Source organism: Argiope bruennichi, chromosome 7 (genome assembly GCF_947563725.1).
Source record: "Argiope bruennichi chromosome 7, qqArgBrue1.1, whole genome shotgun sequence".
Taxonomy (NCBI): domain Eukaryota; kingdom Metazoa; phylum Arthropoda; class Arachnida; order Araneae; family Araneidae; genus Argiope; species Argiope bruennichi.
The window spans coordinates 78724836-78737628 of record NC_079157.1 but is presented as its reverse complement, the minus strand read 5'-3'; the positions used below and the strand labels follow the sequence as shown (position 1 = coordinate 78737628).

The following is a 12793-nucleotide window of genomic DNA, read 5'->3' as shown; positions in this document are numbered from 1 at the left end:
CTGTCATATTATCATGTCAGCATTAATTACACATTAAGTCATATCACTTAATTAATATTTGTAATACTGAAGAATATGAGAACAAATGGTATATATTTAAGTATTGAGCAATTGGTATTTAGAAGTAGCTGTTTGGTATTAGGTGGTAGAATTTTAGAACAAATGGTATATATTTATTCAGCAATAGGTATAGATTTGCAATTCATTTGATAAAAAAACGCTGCAAATTTTATATATATTTTTTTTACGAAATTTGAATTGAAATACAGACGCCATATTGTAAAACTTTATAAATTATGATATTTTTAAAATTTTACTTTATAAATGAACAGATTGATGCTCGAAATGTTCAGTCAGGAGAAGTTGTGTTCAAGGACAACTTTTCGCATTGCATTGCTGGAATTGTAAAAGGGGATTATCGTTTAACTGGGAAAGAAGAACTCATCTTCTGTGCCACAGATGGTGAAGGTAAAATTTTTTTTATAATAATTACTATTTACATAAATTGAGTTTCAACGAACTGAAAATGTAGATGCATTGTATACCACCAATAATTTTTCAAACAATGTTTTCTGTAATGACTATTTGCTTAGTAGGATTCTTTATATAGTGTGTAATATCTTGATGCTGACCGATCAAATAAATGAGTTGTGTAACAAAACAATTCTTTTATTTACAGTCATATATATGTACACGACACCAACTTGTTCTCATCTAGGTTAATATTATTTACAAATTTCACACAACAGTTGAAAGTTTAATCATGAAATAGTTTCTAGATCAAATAGACACCAAAAAGACGCTAACAGGCTGTTAGCTCAAATTTCTACTCCAGGGGCCGTTCCAGAAATCCACCGACATTTATCGGTTGGATCCTGACACAGAAACTCGAATCACACGGAGCTTCTCACAAAAGCAGGAACAGCTTCTCCGCACATCGATGTCTCTCCGAATCCCAATTCGAAACCTCTCACTGTTCTCCTCTCTGATTGACTAAAAAAAAATGCATTTTATTTTCGTCAAATATCCATCTCCGATTTTCTTATTGGGGAACTTGAGTTCCCTATCGCCCAATAGCTACCCAGCAAAGCTTCCTCAATGGTCTCCACTCGATCGTGGGAGTGTCTGTTAAGGATCTATCTTTGTAACTGACCCCTCTCGAACGTATGTTAATTATAATCAATTAACAGCTAACACCGGCTGATGTTCACCTAATGACAACGACTGGTTATTGATCGTTTCGTGAAGATTTGAAGAGTCTCTTTATAAGGAAAAAAACTAACACCTGTATGTTTTGACTTTCTTCTTCCTCGAAGACATGATGGATCTATTTGAAACGACGAGATACCCATCTGATGTCCTTTAATCTGGATACAACAAATGATCTGACACAATGGCTCTACCAGTGAAAAGGATCCACATCTGGTGGTCCGTATGCACTTAACTATGTGTAGGGAAACGGGTGATGTTATATCTGGTTGAAATGCCAATTACCATGTGAGGGAAATGGGAGAACGTTACAAGTGGAGACAATACATATCCACAAGATTCACGTGAAGTACACTGCATCAAATTAATTTTTGGTCTACAGCACTTTTTGCAGAAAGGAAAACACATGATACTAAAGCACAGCATAAGGAAACATATGTCATATCATATGTATAGTTATGTAAGTTTGATTATTGCCCCGTGAATTTACTCTATTGTGTGCTTTTATGACACACATGCTATTGAACAATTTTTGCTGGTAGAAGGGCAAAAATGTGTCAATTAAAGCTAATGATTCTTAGTTTCTCAGGTACGGAAAGAAAGCATTTTAATTGTCCAAAATATTCGACCTTGAAATGTTGATGAATTTCCCCGTTTCAAACTTTCCTGAGTAAGAAAAACACATCTTAGGAATTATATCTGTCTGTCATTCTGTTTGGTCTGTTTGTGATCATGTTAATTAAAAACAATGTGCTAGGTGAATAAATATGTGATTTTTACACCAAATTTATAGGCTTCTTTCAAATTTCGGACGAAACTCATTCACCAAAAATTTATCGATCGAAGTACAAGTGAACACGATTACTAAGAAACGTAAAGAGCTAGATGAATAAAATTTGGTACATAGATATATCATCTGAAATATGGATCTGTATTAAATTTTGAACCAAGTCGGTTAAAGGTTTGTCCATTTGTTCAAATGTAAGTAAACGCACAAAATTTTTAAAAAATATCCACCTTAGTATTTTAGATACGTGGTATCTTGTATATGATCCTGCTATTAAAACTATAAATCTATATCAAGTTTTTCTTTCAAAGGTTCTAATGAAAGACTACCAAATTACAAAAATGGTTTTCTTTCTTATACAGTGAATCACAAAATGATTAAGCGTAGCTTTGTCATTCCAGGCGAGATCGGAAAGGAGCAGGGATACTCCACTTATGTTGTCACCTTTCCGTTTTGCATTATTTTCTGATTACAGAGCAATAAAAATTTGAGAAATTTTAGTACTTTCATGGGGTTTGTCACAATATCCACAATTTTCATGCTGGGAGAGCAAAGCTGAATATTAAATAGGCAACTGCCTTGGAGCTCTGCAAAGTTCTAGGAAAGCTGCAAGCTCGAGACTTTTTACAATATTTTCAGTTAAATTAATTTTTTATTTTTATTGAATTTAAGTAGACCGTCACTAGAATTTATTCAACTTAAAATAAAGTATCATTTAAATTTCAGGATATTATTCTAATAACATTCCTAATTCATTCTTCTGTAAATTTTATGTTATGCTACTTTTTATTTCTTATGCTAGTTTATGATTGAAAAATATATATGATGTATTAAATAAATAGAATTTACATTGTGTTAAAACGTATTATCATTTTTTTTTACTGTTTTATATTATAAAAATAGTTTTAAATTTTAATTTAGCATTTTTTTTATACGCGGTATAGTGAAATAAAATTTCTTGAAGGTGGTCCATAATTTTATATTCTACTGTTTCAGTTTGTCAAAATTTACCTAATAAAAACTACTTATATAGAGATTAAATTAAAATTAAAAAAAATAAATAAATCTGTCTTTGGAAATCTGGGAGGTGAGAATGGAGTCCTGAGACCTTCAATGCTTAAAGGCTCCTAGATGGCATCATCCCTTTTAGTAGTGGAGGGGGTATATATTTCTTAGGAAGTATTCCAGAAAGCACGGAGAGAACCATTTCTACAAGCTTTTGTTGCAAATTACTATAATGATTTATATTATTTAATAATGCTGTATTATTTATGGTAGATTAGATTTTTCTGTCTTCAACAAGATGGTTAATAATAGATTATTTCTCATCTATTATACAAATTAATGTGAAAAAGTTTTTGAAAGTAAATACAAGTAAAATCTTGAAATTATGTATCTTTATTAATGCAACGCATTTCCTTTTAAAAACCTGTAGTTCGAGGATACGAAGCTGCATCTGCCGAGATGCGTCATCACATGTTGGATGCTAATTTTGAGCAAGAAACTATACGTGACTTATCGGCTAAAAAGCAGGTCAGTTTTATTCTGGAAGTGTAACGGAAGTTATTTAATTTTGGAACTACAGTCGCTCCGTAAGTGCTTGGACATTTTTAGAAGTCTTCGTATATTTTGTTATATCTCCGTTCAGAACAATGTTTTAAGTATGCTTTTTTCATAAGACTAAGTACTATGCATATCACAATTCCTAAACTTTATTCCTTTTTTTAAAGGATAAAATTTTTGCGACTTCAGAACTGATATATGAATAAGATACTGAAGCATTAATATGTGATAAAAAAAAAAAGAGAATGATCTGATATTGAATATCTAAAGCAGATATTCCACGTGTTTCTCAATTTTTATTTATAAATATGGAAACTCTCTGAGAAGAACAGCGGCCCCATTCTTCTGCTCGAAGAAAATAATTCGAATCTTGATCCATAATGTAAGAAGTCGGGTCGGATATCCGTTGTAAATTTAATTTGTTCAATTTTTCCTTTTTCAAAGCAAAACTAACTAAGAAAGGTATTTTGATTTGAAACATTTTATTGAAGTTTAATTAGTAAATAAAAATCAGATGAATTACATTCTCGTTTATTTATTTGTTTATAGTTATTTTATATTTCGTTTGTCTTTTTTTTCTTCTTTCTATATTGATAAAGCTTTTTAAAAATAAGAAAAAAATTATTTTTAATAACAATATTTTAACTGTCATTCAATATATATATATATATATATATATATATATATATATATATATATATATACCAGCATATGTTCTTTTAATGTGAAATTAAAAGAACATATTATTTAAATACTTACATTTTTAATAGCACTAAAACGTCGTGGAACTTACAATTAAATTAAAAATTAAACAGAACCAATATTCCTGGTGAGCTAGTTGACGGCAGATAACAGTTTTGAATAAACTTGATTTTTTAAAATTCTTTCTCTACCAGTTTCTATATATTTTTCTATTATTTTTATTTGTAGAATGATAAAGGAATTCTTTTCGAAAAATTAAATTTATGTGAATTTTGTTAAAAGATTAAAATTTAATAAGCTTAATGTCTAAAAATCACATCGATTTAATTATGTCGAATGAAACTGACGGGAGTGACAAGGGGTAGGCTTCGGGATCGAGTCGGGGACGCGGTGGCTTGGTGGTAAGATCTTGGCTTCGGAACGAGGGCCGATTCCACCGAAGAACCGTCGTGTAAGTGGGTATGGTGCATGTTAAATCCGGCAGGACCAAACGTCTTCCCGCTGGTGTGATATGGACGTTTAGAAGGGGGGGGGTGACAGCTCAGGTTTCGTCCTCATCATCTGACCGCGTTTTAAAACGATGTCCGTTCCAAAATAGCCCTAGTGTTGTTTTAAAACGGGATGTTAATAAAAACTAAACTAAACTAACAATCTATTATAACTAATTAATTAAATGAATATCTTCTTTTTAAGGTATATAAGTTTTTTCCCCTGAAAATCTCGTAATTTTGATTTATGGAAGACACTTGAATCGACACCTCCTCTTTGTCACATCATACGAGCTTCACATCACAGAAGAATATCTGGTCCTGATCGACTAACGTATATTAGAAAAGTGTACGCGACGGATCTTTAACGGAATTTGATCTTGAAACCTGATCCATGGTTTCAATCTATCATCAGGTATCCACGACCCTGAAGACTCCAGTTCTGAACAGAAATATAATAAAAATTACGAATACATTCAAAAATATCCAAGTACATTTGGAAGCGACTGCTTGTGTACTTAAACTGCTCCTTTTTGTATTACAGGCGCTGCTGTTGGAATTCAGAAATTACGAAGAAAATGCTAGGATTGGAAGTGGAAATTTGAAAACAGCTGGGAGAGCTAGTCAGACTCATGATGAGCATGGAATTATTCCGGTAAATATATTCAATAAATTGAAATTTACTTACAAATTGTTCATTCAAATATTTCGTAATTTCATTTATTGTTAATAAATATTCCCTTTTGTTTTAAATTAGGCTACCACTCAGTTAAAAACTGGATTATCTATAAACCTTGGCTCAGATAAAATTGGGGTAAGTAATATTGGATTATTGAATGTTTGCTTTAATAGGAGTATTTGATGAATGTTTTTAATAAAAACAGTTTTAATCAAATGTCAAATCACCGTAAAGCTTGCCTCTGACGAACTTGATGATTTAATGTGTGATATTAGACAAGTTTTTTTAATTTATTTATTTTTTTAATTTTGCGGTAAAGGTGAATCATAGTTTACAAAGCTTGACTTTCTGTCGCCTACCTACCTTAAAAAAAAAAAAAAAAAAAACTAGTTTGATACAGTTGTGTTTACTAGAACTCTTATTTCTCTCTCCAATCTACTTTCTGGCCGTGGTGGCCTGGTGGTAAGATCTCGGCTTCGGAACCGGAGGGTATCAAGTTCGAGAGTCGATTCCACCGAAGAACCGTTCGTGACAGCGGATCCGGTTCACATTAAATCCGTTGGGGCCAAACGACCTCCCGCAGGTGTGGTGTGGAACTTTGGAGGGGGGTACCAGCTCAGGTGTCGTCCGCGTGATCTGACTGCTTTTTAAAACGATTTCCGTCCTAAAATAGCCCTAGTATTGCTTTTAAACGGGGCGTTAATATAACTAAACTAAACTAAAATAAACTAAACCAATCTACTTTCTGTTTCATATTTTCTGATCTTTCGGCAAAAGCACTTGTCTGTAGGAGGATACCATTTCATCAAAGGCGCTGTATGTCATTATGAGATATTATTTTCAGAAAAGAATGAGTAACAAAATATCCTGTTCTGTTATTCTTTTTACCCATTAACAGGACAGAACGTAGAAAATCATCCCATATATTGGTTCGAGCTTAAAAAGTCTTCTTCGATATTACCCTAAAACTGGTTGAAAAGTAGAAAATCATTTTCTGAAGATTTTCCTAAAACCGGCTTCAACGTAAAAAGCATCAATGCTTTCCTTTTTTATACCGTTTTACAAAGATTCAGATTTTTGAAAGTCGACAGTTAATGGGTTAAAATGTGAATATAAATTTTCGAAATAAATACTGTTTTCTTTTAGCGCAAGGTAACTTATGGTGAATAACTTCTGAGAATTGAAATCTTAATTGTGTGGTTTATAATGATACATAAATGAGAGAAAATGTAATAATGAAGTGATTTTTAAAATTAAGAAAATAAGGGAGGGAAATGAAAGCCAGGGAAATGAAGGTGTCAATATTGGCAAGTAAATTTAAATTTAAAGTTATTCTGCTTCCAAAGAGGAAATGCAAGCAAAAAGGAAAGTATTTTTCTGAAAATAATCCTTGTAATTTTTTTTCTTTATTATAAAAAATGAAGTATATATGAAAGGATGATTTCTTTATCAAAGTAAAATCGATGATTTAGTTTAGTTTAGTTATATTAACATCCCATTTTAAAGCCACACTAGGGATATTTTGGGACGGATCTCGCAATTTTGAACCGCGGTCAGATGATGAGTATGACACCTGAGCTGGCACCCCCCTCCGAATTTCCACACCACACCAGCGGGACTATGTTTGGCCTCGACGGATTTAACGTACACCAGACCCGCTTAGAGGTGGATCTTCGGTGGAATCGAGTCTCGAACCTGATACCCTCCGGTTCCGAAGCCGTATAAAATCAATGAAGATTAGAAATAATGCATAGAAGAAATATTTTAATTTTATTTATTATTTTGCTTTGGGTATTTATTCACTTCTTTATGAAATGAAATATTCCATTTCCATAAGTTTAAAACATATCTGTTTTTTTTAAATAAAATTGTTGCTATATCAATTGTTTTTTAATTAAAATAATTCTTTTTCTTCAGCCCCATATTGAAGTATCTTTAGAAACGACTAACAATACTATAATCAGATGCGTTCTGATATTTGCCGAAGGAATATTTGATGGCGAATCTCATGTGGTGTAAGTTGTTGTTATCTTTAATTTCGGTAAATATATATTGGTATATTTTTAGTTAAACATTTTTCCTTATCTTTAAATTTACAGACATCCTAAGGAAAATCAACTTTCTTCATCCATACGTATTCCATTGTGGCCTCCTAAAGACTTACCAATCGATCTTCATATTAAAGCCATGATTGGTTATAAGGGAAGGTAATGTTTTCTTTCAAATCTTTTAATAATTAAATATCTTACATAATAAAAATTATATTTTTACTGTTATTATTTACCATCTTTATAACTTATGTATTATTATATTACAATGTAACTTTCCTTCCTTTTTCCTTGGTAATTCCGGCCAGATGTAACGTAACTCGTTTTCCCACACATAGCAAAATTAATTGGATAACAGGTATTCACAAAGAAAACGTTTTTCAAAATTTGTTTTTTAATTAAAATTTTCATGTTTTCCCTCAATGATTTCGGAGAATATTATTTTTCCTAGCAATTTTATACCATTCTGGAATTAAAAAAAAAAGGGCTTTTTAGTGATGCCAATTTTATTTTCATGCAATTTTTCTCTAATTTTAATAAATTTTTAATATAATAATTTTTTAATTTATTAGATTTATATTACAACTGTTGCGACTTTAACTAACACGTTTTTTTTTTGTCTGTGGACGTTATCGCTACTAGATAATGACGAGCAAATTTTAGAAATAATATAAAAACAGATGATGCAAATATAAAATATCATGCCACGATATTTCTGATTAGAAATTCAAATATCACCTCCTTTTTTTTAATTTTTATATTTTTGAACAATTATTTTTATTAAGAACTACATTAAAGAAAGCACTGGAAAATGTGGTGGAACAAAAGCTTTGAATCATTTAATCACAAATGAAATTATTCTTTAGTGTCTATTTGAAAGCATCATGAAATATTTTAATAGTATTGTGTATTAATAGTGCACTTTTCGGAAAAAAGTGTTAGTTAAGAAGAAAATTCCATTAAAAATAGCGTTTAATATCGATATTATTGCTTACTTCTCTTAAGTGTCATATCTTTCTTGAAAGTTTTTGTTTTTAGTAAAATGTTATAGGGGTTTGCTATATATCAATTTATTTTACAACAAACATTTCATTTTGAAAACAAAAATAAAAAAGCACGGGTTTTTGGTTTTGCAAGTATTACACGTATTATTTCAGGAAATTACCCGAACAAGAATTATTTAATCATTACGATCAATCATACTAGAAAATTAAATAGGAATTAATGAATAATTACATATAAATGACGAAGATTCGAGAACTTTTGAAAAATTTGCAAATGATTCCACGTTTGTGAATGCCATTACGATTTGATGAAACTACATGTTCACCGGTTATAGTATATATATATATATATAATTTTCAATTTGGAATGTTGGCTGAGTTTTAAAAAAAATATCTAAATTTATGTTTCTGAATAAAAATGTATAAAAATTTTATTTAATTTTCTATGTAATTTTAAGCATTACCATCAAAACAGCTTTTAAAAAAGTTTTAAAATGACATTTTTGTAATATACAGTAGGCAAAATGATTATTTGTACACCACTTTTTTTTAATGTTTTTGAAACATATAAGCAGCTATTTTATTCATTGCGACGTGTGAGCGTGAGTTTGTTGTTTATTTCTACGTAAACGAAAAAAATATTTTAAAATGATTGAAAATAAGATCTAAATCTAACAAACTTGGAAAATTTCTTGCAAAAAGTATAATTGTACACCTATATCTCCGGTAAATATTACTATCATTTCATGTGATTTTTCACATTATAGTTAATTTTTTGGATAGTTTGTATTTTTTAAACATTGAAGGTTATCTTTTTAACACTGAAGGTCACTCGCAGGGAAAAGTTGAGAAATGACCACGAAATCAAAAGAAGTCATCTTTAGACATGAGAACTCATATTGTTAATTTTAATAAAAGTGTAAAATCTTATCGCGAAATTCAAAAGATGGTTAAGTTACCCTTTACAACTATTGGTTACATCGTAAGAAAATATAAAAATACTGGACGCGTTGAAAATGAACGCAGGCCAGGCGGCCCGAGTAAATTAACTTCAAGAAATAAACAAAGTATTGTTAAAGCATCTATTAGAAAACCACAAATTTCTGCTCAGAAAATTGCAGATGACCTTCTCGCATCTTCTAACATTAGAGTGACCGCTCAAACAATAAGAAATGAGTTACATAGTGCTGGTTTAAAAGTCAGAACTCCGAGAAAAACACCAATGATCTCTGAAGTAAATAGAAAGAAGCGTCTAGAATTTGCTATGAAATACAAAGAAAAACCGATGGACTTCAGGAAAAAGGTTATTTTTTCAGATGAGAGTAAGTTTGAAATTTTTTCACCCCCTAGTATCTGAAAAATCTGGCGAAAAAATAAAACAGCCCTTGATAGTAAAAATGTACTTTAGACCCTGAAACATGGTGGTGGAAATGTGATGGTTTGGGGCTGTGTAGCTCATGGCGGTGTTGGAAAATTACACTTTATTGACACAAAAATGACAGCTTTAGGTTAGATTGATGTGTTGCGGCATAACTTATTAGATAGTGCTAGAAAATTGGGTATCGGTGACACTTTCTTATTCCAACAAGATAACGATCCAAAACACACTGCGATAGTTACTAAAACATGATTGCTTTATAATGCGCCAAGACGCCTTGAAACTCCACCACAATCCCCGGATATAAATCCAATTGAAAATTTGTGGATGCTATTGGTTGCTGAAGTCTGAAAAAAAATATTACAAGTAAAAATAGTTTGAAAGAAGCACTCATGGAAGCTTGGGAAGAAATAAATCAAGAAACCACCAAAAAGTTAATAAAATCAATGCCAAGACGTCTTGAAGCAATTGTAAAAGCCAATGGAATGCATACAAAGTATTAAATTTCTATAAAATAATTATAATTGTGTTTAAAATTTGTCACCAAGTAAGTGTACAAATACTCTTTTTGTATAGTTTTTATAAAGTTTTATTCATTAATCAACTAAAGTTTATATGATTGTTTTTTTGTTGATATTTCATTATTATTTTACCTCACTAGAATATAGTTCTGTAATTTTAACTTAGTTACCTTATTTTATTTTGCTATAATATTCCAAAATTGAAGTGTACAAATAAACATTTTGTCAACTGTATATATATATATATTTGCTCAGATGCGTGGCCGCGAAGAGAAGACTAGCAATTTTAAAACTCGATTTATCCCATTCTGGGGGGCATAAATTCTGAACAAGAAAGAAGCGACGATGAAATTCACGTTCGTTCACTTACGATGCAATACAAATGCAAAAGAGCGAAAGAGATTGAAATATTTTTTCCCAGTGAATTTATACTATGAGATTCTGATAGGAATGTATAGATTTTTTAAAAAAAGGGAAATATATATATTTTTTAAATGAATTTTCAAAGTATTAAGGATTTTTATCCTTTCACTTGGAGCGTGAGAACCGCTGATTTTACAGTTTTCTAGAGCGCGTGTATTATTAATTAAATAAAAAAGTCGGAATTGGATCAGGAAATTAGAGACCATTTTAGAATGAAATTAATACGGGCTAAATTAAGATAGGAAACTAGGAAATTAATTAGGATTTAATTTAGATTTAGAGATTATATATATATATATAATATATAGCCAGGCTATTTTGCTTAAAATTTTTTTCGATGAATTTCTGTATTTCATCAAATATTTTCTTGGTATTTAGAACAAAATTTTCATTGAATATTAATACCTTTGATTTATATCGAAATTAGTGAACAGGCATATGAAAGAAGGCAGTTTCCGCATTCAAATCACAGACTTTATCGAATATTTGTCTTTGATATTTATTTATTGATTCTGCCATCATTAAGTCGGTAAGACTTTAGTAACTAATCAGAGGTGGCGTTAGCAGGGAATTCAATTCAATTGCCCCCCTGTCGGCAACCGCTTGCCCCCCCCCCCCGTCGGCAAAATTTTTCACTACTTCAAAATGGTTGTGGAAAAGCACACATTCTCGAATATGAAAATTTAAAAACCATCTTAACATTATTATGTTGTAAACAATTAAGTAGCTGTTAAAGCGGTTTAATTATGTTTGGTAAAATAATCAATAGGGTGGCAGGTCAATAAGATGCCGCACTTTGAGGACGATTTTTGATCGCCTGACTATGAACGCAATTTGATAGATGTAGAAGCTAAATTCACAGATTTGCAGGCTTTTGATTGAAATGTCGTTCATCAAGCTTCTAATTAGCATTACTTTTGGCAATATATCCGACAGGGTGAATTAGTTATCTCATTCTGCCGACTATGAACTGAATACGATGAAAGTTCGCTAATTTTCAGACATCTTTTGTAAATGTTCATTCGGCTAATAATTTGTATTACTTTTGGCAGAATAACCGACAACGTGTCAAGTGAGTAAGAAGTCACATTTTTGCCGATTTATATTTGTCTTTCGGCTAAGATGTTATCATAAGTTATAAGAAAAAAAAATTTTATCGAGTACTTCGATTATTTGCAAGTGGAATTATTAGGGAAAAATACTTTTATATTTCACAAGATATAGGGCCGGCGTCCTGGCATAGGGGTAGCGCGTCTTCCCCGTGACCTAGGCGTCCTGGGTTCGAGTCCCGGATCGGGCATGGTTGTTCTTCATCTGTTCTACCTGTGAGATGTGTGAATGTGCCCCCCTCTAAAAAGAGGTTGTATAAGCGAATGTGATGCGTGAGTAGCTAAGACATACTCTTGGCCCTAGTTAGCGCTACTAAAACAAGAGACGCTCCCTTGGCTTAAAATCGCTGACTTCGTCAGCGAGCTTGTCCATGGCAAGTGCCATTATAAACATGAAATAGGGCGATAGTTTTCTCTAATTCGGAATTCAATGAATCATTTTATGAGATTTTAGATTATAAAATGAATCATTTTTTTTATCTAATTGTTATTTCTTCGGGGATGAATTGGTAAATTTATTTCATTTTACTTCACTGAGAATTCTCTGATTAAAATCTAGTTTATGGTTAAACTAAATTTAATAAACACTCTTTTCTCTCGATACTCTTGTGTTTTATGCATGCTAAGAAGAGTTAGGTTGCTGTAACCAGGTTATGTGAATTCATTATAAATTACTGGAATAAGTAAATTTTATTATAGTAAACTATTTAACAGTAAAATATCTTTTTTATGCAATCTAATTTACTGGCTACAATTATTAAAGAAATATTACTGACTGAAAATGACGACAAAAAATAAATATATATGTTATGGTAGCTTTTTAGCTACGCTAAGAGCTTATCCAAGTATGTACTAAATTTGTTAAATAAATTACTACCTAAA

General features: G+C 31.2%; 1 protein-coding gene across 1 annotated transcript in view; it reads left to right on the top strand.

The window, feature by feature from the left end:
• Positions 1-12793, top strand: part of LOC129975723 (Bardet-Biedl syndrome 2 protein homolog) — a 32003-nt gene that overhangs the window by 3311 nt on the left and 15899 nt on the right. The window contains exons 7-12 of the mRNA XM_056088900.1: positions 333-468; positions 3432-3529; positions 5294-5404; positions 5507-5563; positions 7346-7443; positions 7528-7635. Of these exons, the coding sequence (XP_055944875.1) occupies positions 333-468; positions 3432-3529; positions 5294-5404; positions 5507-5563; positions 7346-7443; positions 7528-7635 (608 nt within the window). The remainder of the gene's footprint in view (positions 1-332; positions 469-3431; positions 3530-5293; positions 5405-5506; positions 5564-7345; positions 7444-7527; positions 7636-12793) is intronic.